The sequence below is a fragment of the Eleginops maclovinus genome, chromosome 6, assembly GCF_036324505.1.
Source record: "Eleginops maclovinus isolate JMC-PN-2008 ecotype Puerto Natales chromosome 6, JC_Emac_rtc_rv5, whole genome shotgun sequence".
In the NCBI taxonomy this organism is placed as follows: domain Eukaryota; kingdom Metazoa; phylum Chordata; class Actinopteri; order Perciformes; family Eleginopidae; genus Eleginops; species Eleginops maclovinus.
In genome coordinates, this window is record NC_086354.1 from 4,293,692 (window position 1) to 4,305,840 (window position 12,149).

The following is a 12,149-nucleotide window of genomic DNA, read 5'->3' on the forward strand; positions in this document are numbered from 1 at the left end:
GACCTCTGCATGCACACACACACACCTTCATATTCCAGTCGAGTGTGAGTCTGTTTTGTGGTTTGACTGTGGCCAATGAGGATCCTAGATGTCTGAATCCAGGACTTACAGTTGGTGAAATTGACCTAAAACACATAAAAATAGGACAAATGTTTACTACCTTAGCTACAATATAAAAGCAAAATGAGTGATTGTGTTATTTTCTGAGATTATATTTGACATATTTTACACATTACTTGGTTTTTCTTGTGTTCGAAACAGCCACACCTTTTGGAGATCATTTGTGTGTCTGACCTTACCTCAGAGATGTTCTGGTGAGCCGATGTTTTATTTGTGAGTGATTAAGGAGTGCTGGTGCAGATGCTACAGCAAAGCCTACACAGGAAACATCTGGATTCTTATCAAAATCAACAGTTGAGTCATAATCCCTAATGATCAGATGATAAAAACACGACTGTGTTTAACAATGAAGTCTTAACTAGATGTCTGAAAAGCTTTAAAAAACACAGAATACTTCCTTTATTTATCTTCTGAAATAAATGTAAAACTCTACCTGTCACACTGTAGCTAACAGACTGCTGGACTGCAGGTTTAGCATTAGTTTGATACGACATCTCGCTGGCATTCACCAAGTTCTCATCATCAAAGTCCCCCCAGTCGTCCCATTCATCTCCCAGGTCGAAGCTGACCGTGGGGATGAGTGAGGATGAATCGTTGTTGCAGTGAGCGCTCAGGTTCGGCACAGCCGGGGACCCGTTCTCGTAAGCTGAGCTTTTACTGATCTGGTTTTGAGGAGGTTTGTGCTCCACACCGACACTGATCCCTGGGTTGCTCCCCGCTGAGGAACCTGAACAGGGAAAAATAAATAAAAAAGATGAATACACCGTGAAATGCTGCTGCGCTTTGGGTTTTGTTGTATTCAACAAAAAAATAGTATCCCCCTTTTAAGACCATCATTGGTGGCTTCGGATGTTTTTACCACTTCAGCAGGAAAGCACTCCAAAGGCATAAAGAAGATAACCGTGGCCAACTAATATAGATATACAACATTTTTCAGTGATCGCTGAAATAACACAAACAAATTCTGGTTTAGCGGAACAGTTTGAAAACAAAGCTTTTTACACATAATCTGTTATAAAGTTGATATAGCAAACATGTTAGCACTAGCTCAGTCTGTATTTGGCTTGGGGACCAGATGGTCGTCTGTTCGAATCCCCAAACAACCAAAGTAGGAGCGTGGACTGGAACTTGAAGAGGTCCCAGTTCAGCTCCTTGGCACTGCTGTGATCCTCTGCTCCCCCGGGAGATGTTCATCTGTTACCCAGTGCTCAAAGTACTAGGATACGTTAAATGCACCAATCCTTCGCTTTTCCGTTGATCAACATTAGCATCCATTTGGAGTTGTCTCTGTGTTCACCTGATAGTATTCCAATAGCATCTCACTTTAAGCTTTATTTGGGGTCGCCACCACCCCAAGATCAAAATTCAGATTTGGTCCCTGCCAAGTTTATTTTTCTTCATTCACCTTCTGCTCTTTGCTGCTGTTAACTAAGAGGACATTTTTAAACGACAGCTAAAGACACATCTTTTTAGATTAGCTTTTTATTAGCGACACCGTCCTTTAAATGGTCCTTTAGTCTTTATAATTGTATTGGTCTTAAAGGGTTTTAACTTGTATTATTTATTTCACAGTTTTAATAGCAACACTTCCTTTTAAGGTGGTCTTTTAATAAACATTTTTTACCCTTTATTATAATTATGAAAGTTTTGTTACTATCATCCCTTTACATTTTATTGTACACGTTTGCTTTTATGTTATAGGGTTTTATATCTTTGCATTGATTTACTTAGTCTTATGTCTTGTTTTTCCGAGAGGAATCTTTCCTGTTAAAATGTTATATTTTGTTGCTATGCTGCATGTATCTGAAAAGGTCTCAACTTCTGATCTGAGGGGAATTTATTGTTGTTTTGTTTTTAACTTGGGATGTGTGCCATTTTGTAAAGCACTTTGAGCTGCATGTGCTGTATGAAAAGTGCTATATAAATAAAGCTTTATTATTATATCCAGTGCTACAAACAGTCAAACATGGCTGTGGAGAGGACCCCTGAAGGTGCGAATGAGCTAAACCTGTTCTTCAACAGGTTTGATCTTCCCATCTCTGGCTTAACAGGACAGCAGGGGTCCTCACTCTCTGGCATCATTTCCCACCTTCCCACCTCTTCTAATTCTTCTCCAACCACACCCAACAACACTGCACAGGGGACAGCAGCGTCTCCCCATTCAATCTCACTCTTTGGTGACACTTCCAGCAGCTGCACACCTCCGATAATCACCACTGGACAGGTCAGGAATCAGCTCTTGGAGATCAATGTGAGAAAGGCCCGGGGGCCAGACAACACCAACCCCCGGGTGCTCAAGGTGTGCGCCGGACAGTTAGCAGGAGCTTTTCAGCACCTCTTCAGTCTCTTTTTGAAGCTGATGAAGGTGCCTGAGATCTGGAAGACTTCCTGCATTGTCCCTGCGCCCAAGAAAACCCGCCCCAGCACTCCAGGAGACTACAGGCCTGTAGCTCTGACCTCTCATGTCATGAAGATCTTTGAGAGACTGATCCTGCAGCATCTCAAACCCCTTGTATATGACTCCCTGGACCCTCTACAGTTTGCCTACCAGGCCAACATCGGTGTAGAGGATACCCTCTTTACATGCTGGACAGAGCCAACTCACACCTGGGGAAGTCGCACAGCTCACTAAGAATCCTGTTCTTCGACTTCTCCAGCGCCTTCAACACCATCCAGCCACACCTGCTCACTGAGAAGCTGTCACTGATGCAGGTGGATCACAGCTTGGTGGCCTGGATCACTGACTACCTCACCAACAGACCTCAGTATGTCAGACTGCAGGGCAGCTTGTCTGATGTGCTGGTGAGCAACACTGGAGCCCCCCAAGGAACTGTGCTGTCACCATTCCTGTTCACCCTCTACACCTCTGACTTCTGCTTCAACTCCGGCTCATGCCACCTACAGAAGTTCTCCGATGACTCTTCCATCGTCAGCTGCATCACAGATAACAACGAGGAGGAGTACAGGGCCCTGGTGGAGAACTCGTAGGCTGGTGTGACAACAACCACCTCCAGCTCAACATCAGCAAGACTAAGGAGCTGGTGGTGGACTTCAGGCGGAGCATGAAGAGGTCTCTAACCCCCATCACCATCAGGGGGGAGGAGGTGGAGGTGGTGAACACCTACAAGTTCCTGGGAGTGCACTTGAACAATAAACTGGACTGGAGTGACAACACTGACGCTCTCTTCAGGAAGGGACAGAGCAAGGTGTTCTTCCTTAGGAGGCTCAGGTCCTTCAATGTGTGCAGGAGGCTGCTGCAGACGTTCTACCAGTCTGGGGGCCAGTGTGGTCTTCTTTGCCGTGGTGTGCTGGGGGGGAAACACCAACAAAAGGGATGCTGACAGGCTGAACAAGCTCATGACGAAGGCTAGCTCTGTTGTTGGAGTTAAACTGGACAATCTGGAGGAGGTGGCTGAGGGGAGGACAAGGAGGAAACTGGACAGTATCCTGGATAACCCCTCCCACCCCCTCCATGCAGAGCTAGTGAAGATGAGGAGTACATTCAGCCACAGACTCATCCCTCCTCGGCACAGCACTAAGCGCCTGCGAAACTCCTTTGTGCCTGTAGCCATCAGGCTGCACAACAAGGGGTTAACCATGTGACTCACTGACAGTAACCCGGACTGCACATCAAGCCTGCACATTTGCACAAAGACTTTTACCCGTATCAATCAACGTAAATATATTTAACAATCCAGATACAAAATGTATATATGTTCATTGAAGTCCTTAATTTCGTTTTTTGTCTTAACAGATACTTACCTGTACATCATTTTAATCTTTTTATTTTTGTTTTATTATCCTGTGTGAAACTATACCGTCCTGTTTTTCACTCTTATTCTGTTGCTTAAACTACTGAATTTCCCCACAGGGATGAATAAAGGTACATCTTATCTTATCTTACTAAATTCCAGTTCAGTTCTGTCCAAAAAAATGTGTGCTACAAATGTAGTCCTATCTTGCTAAGTTTTACTTCCCCTCTCTACAGAAATATAGTTTTACAACAAAGAAATCTAAGTAAATAAGATATTTACAAGGGACAACTGACATATACTGTAGTTGCTCTCTATGTTGGTGCTTTTTGGATGCTCAATCTAAAAGTGGACAAAGAACACACACTATCATAAAGCATGTTAACCGTATCCTTATATAGCTTAAAAATGCACTGTACCACGCTGTTAAAGAAAGGGCCAACACATATATAGTATATAGTGAGCTCAGGATAATGGCTGAAACTGGCTGTGTGTGTAAAAATCAGCTAAATCATGCTAAACCAACAGTTAGTCGTTCTCATGATGAGTTAATCTGTTTGACAATACCATGGTGGTAAGCGTGGGACACAGCAGGTGTTGGGACAGGCTCGTCCATCAAACTGTGCGTCTCCTCCACATAGTCATCGTAATCTGAGGGACAAAGACATATAGTTACAGATTAAGGGGTTAGCAAAATGTATACTGAGTTGTTCAAGTCGTGTTTCCCACCATCAATGCAGTCCAGTTGAACTCTGTCTGGAAGCTGAAGTCTGAAGTCTTCCCCAGTCAGATCCACCGCCTCAGTGTGAGGTCTAACTGCAGCTTCATACTGACTTCCTTCATACCTTCATCACATAGAACAGGTCAGGGATATCATTTAGCATCAGTTCAGCAGATGTCATTTAAATTAAACTCAGAATCTCATTTGCAGCTGTTAATAGCCTTGTAATATAACTTAAGAATCAGAGTGTGAAACGTCAGTGTGAAAGTGAATACCAGGAAGCAGTGGGTAGCCTCTCTCTGGGTTTGTAGGCAAACTCCTGCATGTTGGCACACACAGACTGCTCGCCCATCTTCATCTGAGGGAATAGAATAACAGGTTTTAGTATCATTGCCAAGACATTTCCTCCACTCCAATGCACTCCACATAGCAGCAAACATTTAACATTTATTTTAAAGAAATTATAAAAATGTCAGGATAAAAACAAAAACCAAACACAACATGTATTTACCTCAGGAATAAACAATAGTTTAGATTGACTTATGAGCAAATAAGAAGAACGTTTGTAAAAAGTTGTAAAAGCTATCTTATTAAAAAGGTTCCAAATGGATTCAACTGGCACCATGGCAGATTAAATTCAGCAATAAAACAATTCCTACGATAAAAAAAATCAATGGTTAAAGTTACCTAACATATTCCATATTTCAACAGACCTGCACTACCATTCCAATAGTATCTTCATAGCCTGATACTGTGCTGTATACTGTTACTAATATGGGGCTGTTTCATTGTGGCTGGCTTATTTCTTATTACTATTTGCAACAGATTCACTGCCCGACTCATTGACATCTTTTTCATTCTTTGCTGTAGACTCTACATAAAGTGTATTTTCAGAATAAATAAATGAATCTTGCATACGTGCCCTTAGAATTCTATCGTGGCTGATGTCTAGAGTAGTAAATATAGCCTTAGGTTTGTCTCTTATTTCCATTTACCACACATTGAATTGTGTTTATTCAATTCAATTCATTCACATGTTTTTGTGTGGTGGCTATTATGTTAAAGAGCATATGGCTCAAGCTTCAGACAGATTCCAAAAAATCCTACTGGTTTGCTTCCTCACCTTGAGTCGTTTGACAGGAGTCTGCCCGAGTGAGTCACTCCTGCTCCTCAGGTCTTGCAGGTAGGAGGAGAAACTGGATTCTGGATAAGATAACCTCTTCCGGGCCACAGTGACACCTACTTTACCTTGAGGGTGGAGGGAAGACCTCAATGATCATGACAGCCGGTCAATGCAATAAAATACGCACACAGGGAAAAACCAAGGGTTGTACTCACAGCATTCATGGCCACAGACATCCTTATTCCTGCAGAGGTGGTTGCACTGTCTTTTATTGCCTGGATCTGAAAAGGGAAAAAAGACATCACAAATATCAACTCATTTACTTGTGCATTTCCATTTCATGCTACCTTGTACTTCTACACCACTACAATTCAGAGATAAATGGTGTACTTCTACTCCACTACATGTATGTAATCCCTTTAGTTACTTTACAGATCTGGATTAATGATGGTAAATATAATCAGCCCTTAAATCAGACTTTAGTTCACCTGCAGTAAATCCAGCAGCTACCCTGCAGTATACAAAGCCATTCAAACTAGCTGCACCTTTACCAGCTCTGAGAACACTTTAATGACCAATAATTATAAAACATATCAGAGATATTATTCTGAAATGGACCAATCAAACAATCACTACTTTTACTGTCGCTACTTTAAGTACATATAGATGAGAGTACTTTCTACTTTCACTGGAGGAACATTTTGAATGCAGGACTTTTACTGTGACAGAGTATTCCTACACTCTGGTACTTCTACTTTTACTCAAGTACAAGATCTGAGTACTTTTCCAAGCTCCACTTGCCTGAAAACACACTATAAGGATACACACAGTTTCATACTTCAGCATTAACAAACTGATCAGTAACAGAGTGCAATGCCTTGGTCTGCAGCAGAGGCAGGTTGAGTTGCAGCCTGCTTGGCGGACTGAGGGTTCGCTGCAGCGTGCGCTCTCTGTCCACTCGGATCATACGGAGAGTTGTGTTGATTATCAGTTCCAAACCTCCTGGCTCCAGAATAGTAGACGTTAAACTTCTGTTGGATGTCCAGGCCCACTGCAGGAGAGAAAAAGGCCAAAATGCTCAGTGACTGCAGTCTTTGCACTGGTAGTCCATTTCAAGAGTTTGTACCCGGGCCAGAACAACAAAATATACACTTAGATTTTTATTTTGTCCCAATTTGCTTTCAAAACTTCTCAAACGACAAAACCCTGAAAAAAAGACCCCAACTTTAATCCAGTCAGCTATATATAAATCAGATCATTTAACATCACAATTTACTATTTGAACATATTTCGCATTTCATTTTTTCCCATATTCTTTTTATTTTCTTTATTTTTTCCTCGTATTATTTAAAGCAATACTTGATTGTATAATGTGTAATGTCATTGCTATTTCCTTTAATTTCATTTTATTTATGAACTTTAACTGCTCAATATTATTTTTACTACATTACCATTGTTTTATGTCTGTAAGGTTGGGGGGGGTGAACTTGGTGTTTTGAGTAGGGAAAAAGAAGCACTGTGAAAGCTGATAATGCTTTGTGTAATACCCAACATAATGTTCCTTTTTTCAATAGTGTGTAGCAAAAATACAGCAAAGTAATGGAGAAAATGTCACGTTTAGGTCGACAAATTGTCATACATATTGTGGACATAGTGGATTTAGTTCCATTTAAAATGATAAAATACTTCCATGGTTTACCATATTGTGAGCTGATGAGATTGACGCTGATCTCGTCTCCTGTTGAGGCCTTCGCCACTTCAATCTTCTTCGACCAGCTACCACACTTCAACAGCACCAAGTCCCTGAAAAAAAAAGATGATGCCTGCTGAATCTCCATAATAAATGACTAGTTTCTGTCTTTTTCCACATAATAATGACACGTCTGTGTTCTTGAGTAGTGATAGAGTTAAAGAAAAAGAGAGGGAAGTGAAAGAAAGCAAAGACAACATTGGAGGATGGGGAGTGTTTTATTTCCTCACGAGAGTTTCTGTAGGAAGACCACCGTGTTGTCAGAGTTTCCAATAATCAGAGAGACGTAATGCTGGTCTGGAGCCTTTTTCCTAGACAGCAGCTGTGCTTGGTTTTTGAGGTGTACCTTCACTACGATCTCCGCTGTAGCACAGCTATACCTGGGAAGCTGCGAAAAAACCAACAAATAAAAAAAATACGATTAAGAATAATCCAGTAACGATCCCACCAAAGCAGTTTATGGAATGGGATAGGTGGATATCGAGGTTTATATGGGGAGGAAAGAAACCTAGGACCAGGTACAAAACTCTGCAGCTCCCTAAAGACAAAGGAGGTTTGGCTTTGCCAAGCCTCGAGGAGTATTTCTATGCCACATAAATCAGACCCTTGATATATTGGTGCAACAATGAGTATTTTTCAAGATGGAAAAGTATAGAAATAGGGCAGATGGACGCCGAAGTACGAAACTTGATAGCAAATAAAGGCCTTCTGGGAAAATTAGGTAACCAATTAGACGTAATAACCAAAACTACACTTGAAATATGGAACACTGTTGTTGAAAAGTATAAACTGGAGAAAGAAATAAAGATTTTGAGTTGGTTTGCGTTTGATGATAGGTTTATACAATATGCCAGCTGTGGCTCAGTCAGTAGGGGCTTGGACTGGGAATCGTAGGGTCGCCGTTTCAAGTCCCCAAAACAGACTTGAAATATGGAAAGTGGACTGTTACTTGAAGAGGTCCCAGTTCACCTCCTGGGCCCTGCTGTGGTGCCCTTGAGTAAGGCACCAGACACCTCCAATCCCCCCTCCCCATTGCTCCCTGGGCGCTGCACAATAGTTGCCCACTGCTTCAAGTATTAGGATGGGTTAAATGCAGAGGACCAATTTCACTGTGTGTGCTCTGCTGTGTGCATGTATGTGACAAATAAAGAGGGCTTTCATCCTCCGATTCTTCTAATTCTTCTTCTATACCCGGGATAAATGATAAAGGGTTTAAACAATGGGCGAGAAAAGGGATCACACAATATGTACAATGGTTGAACAGGGTAAGCTGCAGAGTTTTGAAAAGTTGAGGGGTAGATTTGGATTAGATAAAAACGAACAAAATCTCAGTCCTATATAGAAGTTTGATGTCATGCAGAAAGTCTTCTTCTCTTTATATCAAAGAAAAATGGGGAAAAGGAATTGAAAGAACAAATCAGTGAGGAAGAGTGGTTTAATACTTGTAAAACGCAGTGCACGTCACTAGCTCCAGGATCTGGAGGGAATTTAACTGGAAGAATGTGGTCAGATTTTTTATAACTCCAAAGATTAGGAAAGGAGTGGTGTCTATTCAACAACCATGCTGGAGAGCATGTAGTCACATGGATGCTGACCATACACACATATTCTGGTCCTGCCAAAAGTTAAAAGGATACTGGGACAAACTATGGAGGGATTTACAAAAAATAGTAGGATATGAGATACCAAAAACGTGTAAAATACTCTACTTGGGGAATTTAACACAAGACATAATACAAAGAGAGGATGAGTATCTTGTTAAAGTGCTGCTATCAGCCAGTAAGAAAACGATTACGAGAATGTGGTACACAGTAGACCCACCGACTGAGGAGCAGTGGATGTGCACTGAGGAGAGATTTTTGTAATGGAGAAAATCACACATAAACTGAGAGGACGAGAAGAGGACACCACCATTGCCACTGGACAATAAGGACATTGATTTAAGGATGAGTGTTTAACTATGTATGTACGATGTTCCCTGAAACTGTAATTGTTGAAAGAAAAAAATAATTTTAAAAAAGTTTAAAAAACAAAGAATAATCCCAGCATGTAACCTCGATCGCTATAGGATTAGCTCAAGGTTTCCCAACAAAGGGTAGAACGTTCACTTACATATCCTCTAATATAAAAGTCTTCAATGTTCTTTACCTGCTCCAAAGTCACTTCATACGTGGGGAGGTTCAGAACAGACTCTTTGATTTGGTTGCCAAATGGTGGATGTCTATTGAGGATCTGAAAACAAAAAATATAAAGTTAGAAATCACATCCAAACACTTGAAAATGATAAACATGATTAACACAGATGGTGACATATCAGAATCACAGTTGAAGCAGCTGTAACTGATCCAGCTCAAACTGTTCTGAAATTAGATGTCCGCTAGCTGTCCCTTCTTTGAGTGAAGTGAAGAAGACCCAGGGTTCAATCATAGGACACAAGTGAGTTTTGAGAGATTTCTGGAGAGTGGTGGCCTCTCGGTGTGACTATTGTAGGCAATAATTCATTTCTCAACATTATGAATGATGCATTGAACTATAGCACAGCCCTAGGAGGCAAACAACACTACACAAGCAAAGGAACATTTAATTTAGGGATCTAAAAGGAGGGGAAAAGGTTATTGAGTGCTACATTTTAAAAATCATTCGCACAAATTGCTGTCTCCACCTTAAAATCAAGTGCTTTATATTATCAAAAAGTGTTCTCTTTTTAAAGAGAACACTTTTTTTTCACACACTGACCAGCTCCAGCTCTCTGGGGTTGCTTTGCTCTATTTTGCTGAAAGTGGTGAGTCCAGCGTTCACCATGGCGGTTGACAGGGTCTGGCCTGAAACACACAGTGAATAATCATCAAATGTTAAGATTTGGTTTGAAACTGCACGTGAAAAGCCCAGGATTTAAGATCTTACGACATGTAATGTGTATGCACCTATTTTCTCCAGCTGTTTGGAGACATAGGGCGAGTTTTCCCACAGTTTAGCTCTGAAGCACTTAGCTAGCATCAGGGAGTGGAGCACAGCAGAGAAGCCCGTCTTGGATCGGTGACTCAGAAACTCTGACAGGCCTGTTCAGCACCAAAATACAATCAGAGTTTAAACTCATATCTATTGAAACGGAGAGTACATTGTTTGTTTGTTATCCCTGATTTTACCATCGTACATTTGCTGATGCGCATGCCATTCTTGAAGATCCTTGCTGTGTCCTGCGTGAGTCCAAACTCTTGGATTGAAATGGAGCCCAACTGAGCCTGAATCAAGCTACAGACGAGGCGAGGAACAAAAGACATGTAGAGAGGACAGTCCATAAGCATATCATAATATATATTCTGCAATAAAACTCATAAACCAGTTCCATTAGCTTTCAATACAGCGGACAGATACCTGAAAATACAGCTTGTTTAATTTGTTACGACATTCAGCTCAATATAAATAATATTATTCCATCATGTTTTGTGTTTTACTGTTTATACATATTCCACATAATTTTTCCCCCCTATTTAACTATTTAAATTTACTTTGGTACTTGAATTCATTGACATTGTCACCAAATGTCAATGAATTCATTTATTTTATTTATTTACTTTTACAGTTTATATCATTTATACTCAGAAACTCCACAGACAAATATGTATAATATGTATAATGGGGGGTTCATAAGCCATTTATAAAATATATTCAGAATAAGAGCCATAAACCAGTATTACTTTTCTGTCCTAACACTTCATGAATGAACCTACCAGCTCACTTTCATCTCACTGGATTTGATCTTTCCTTCGATTGGAAACCTGGAAAATTACAGACAGATGTAATCCATGAGGAAACATTCAAAAACAGGGGTAAAGAATTATGCTATTGTCAAAGTGTGTGACCTGATGGTGATCCTGTTCTTGTCTCTGTTCAAGGTGTTCAGGAGCCTTTTCTCGTTCACTCTCAGCTGAATGTCGCTGAACTCTCTGCTCTTTGACACCATCTCGATCTGCACACACAGCACTATTTTCTTTGCCTCGCCTTACCATTATAATAATGGAAATAATTCTCTTTGCAGGAAGCCAGCCGGACAAAAGAGAAAGTGCAGCGTTCTCAGGAAACGTACCAGGTCGGACAGGCTCTCAGTGCCGGACAGCTGGCTGAACTGTTTCATGGTTTCAAAGGCGACACAGAACCGAGCCATCAACCTGCCGCTCTCTGTGGGGAACACAAGACAAGACTGTTTAACACTTTCAACCTTGTAACATCTGCTGATCCTCTTTATATACAGTGCACAATAGTATTGTGAACAATCATTTAGGGAAGGTTTAAAATTCTCTACTCTTTATCACCTGCCTCCCTATTAGAACTATGCATAGGCTGTCAATCAAAATTGAAAAATCTAATGTTTGAATCTGAATGTTTCTCATGTTTCATCTCAAAATGGATTCTCAATTTAGAACACAGGGGTTTTACTCCCGTTTGTTTTGCGCTATTCAAGGTGGTGTGGCAAATAAAGTCGTGAAAGCAGAGTAAAGGGTGTATGATTATGGAGTTTTCACATTCCATCCATCTTCTCCCGCTTATCCCTCAGGGTCGCGGAGGTAACAGCTCCAGCAGAGAGCCCCAAACTTCTCTTTCCCTGGCCACATCAACCAGCTCTGACTGGGGGATTCCAAAGCGCTCCCAGGCCAGAGAAGAGATATAATCCCTCCACCTGGT

General features: G+C 41.1%; 1 protein-coding gene across 1 annotated transcript in view; it reads right to left on the reverse strand.

The window, feature by feature from the left end:
• The window catches only part of hfm1 (helicase for meiosis 1), a 30,501-nt gene that overhangs the window by 665 nt on the left and 17,687 nt on the right, over positions 1-12,149 (reverse strand). The window contains exons 21-38 of the mRNA XM_063886426.1: positions 11,554-11,645; positions 11,330-11,436; positions 11,198-11,245; positions 10,621-10,718; positions 10,391-10,525; positions 10,203-10,288; positions 9,615-9,698; positions 7,697-7,854; positions 7,416-7,519; positions 6,594-6,767; positions 5,932-5,997; positions 5,717-5,841; positions 4,869-4,951; positions 4,602-4,717; positions 4,440-4,523; positions 554-847; positions 300-375; positions 26-104 (exon numbers count right to left, since the gene is read on the reverse strand). Of these exons, the coding sequence (XP_063742496.1) occupies positions 26-104; positions 300-375; positions 554-847; positions 4,440-4,523; positions 4,602-4,717; positions 4,869-4,951; positions 5,717-5,841; positions 5,932-5,997; positions 6,594-6,767; positions 7,416-7,519; positions 7,697-7,854; positions 9,615-9,698; positions 10,203-10,288; positions 10,391-10,525; positions 10,621-10,718; positions 11,198-11,245; positions 11,330-11,436; positions 11,554-11,645 (2,009 nt within the window). The remainder of the gene's footprint in view (positions 1-25; positions 105-299; positions 376-553; positions 848-4,439; positions 4,524-4,601; positions 4,718-4,868; positions 4,952-5,716; positions 5,842-5,931; positions 5,998-6,593; positions 6,768-7,415; positions 7,520-7,696; positions 7,855-9,614; positions 9,699-10,202; positions 10,289-10,390; positions 10,526-10,620; positions 10,719-11,197; positions 11,246-11,329; positions 11,437-11,553; positions 11,646-12,149) is intronic.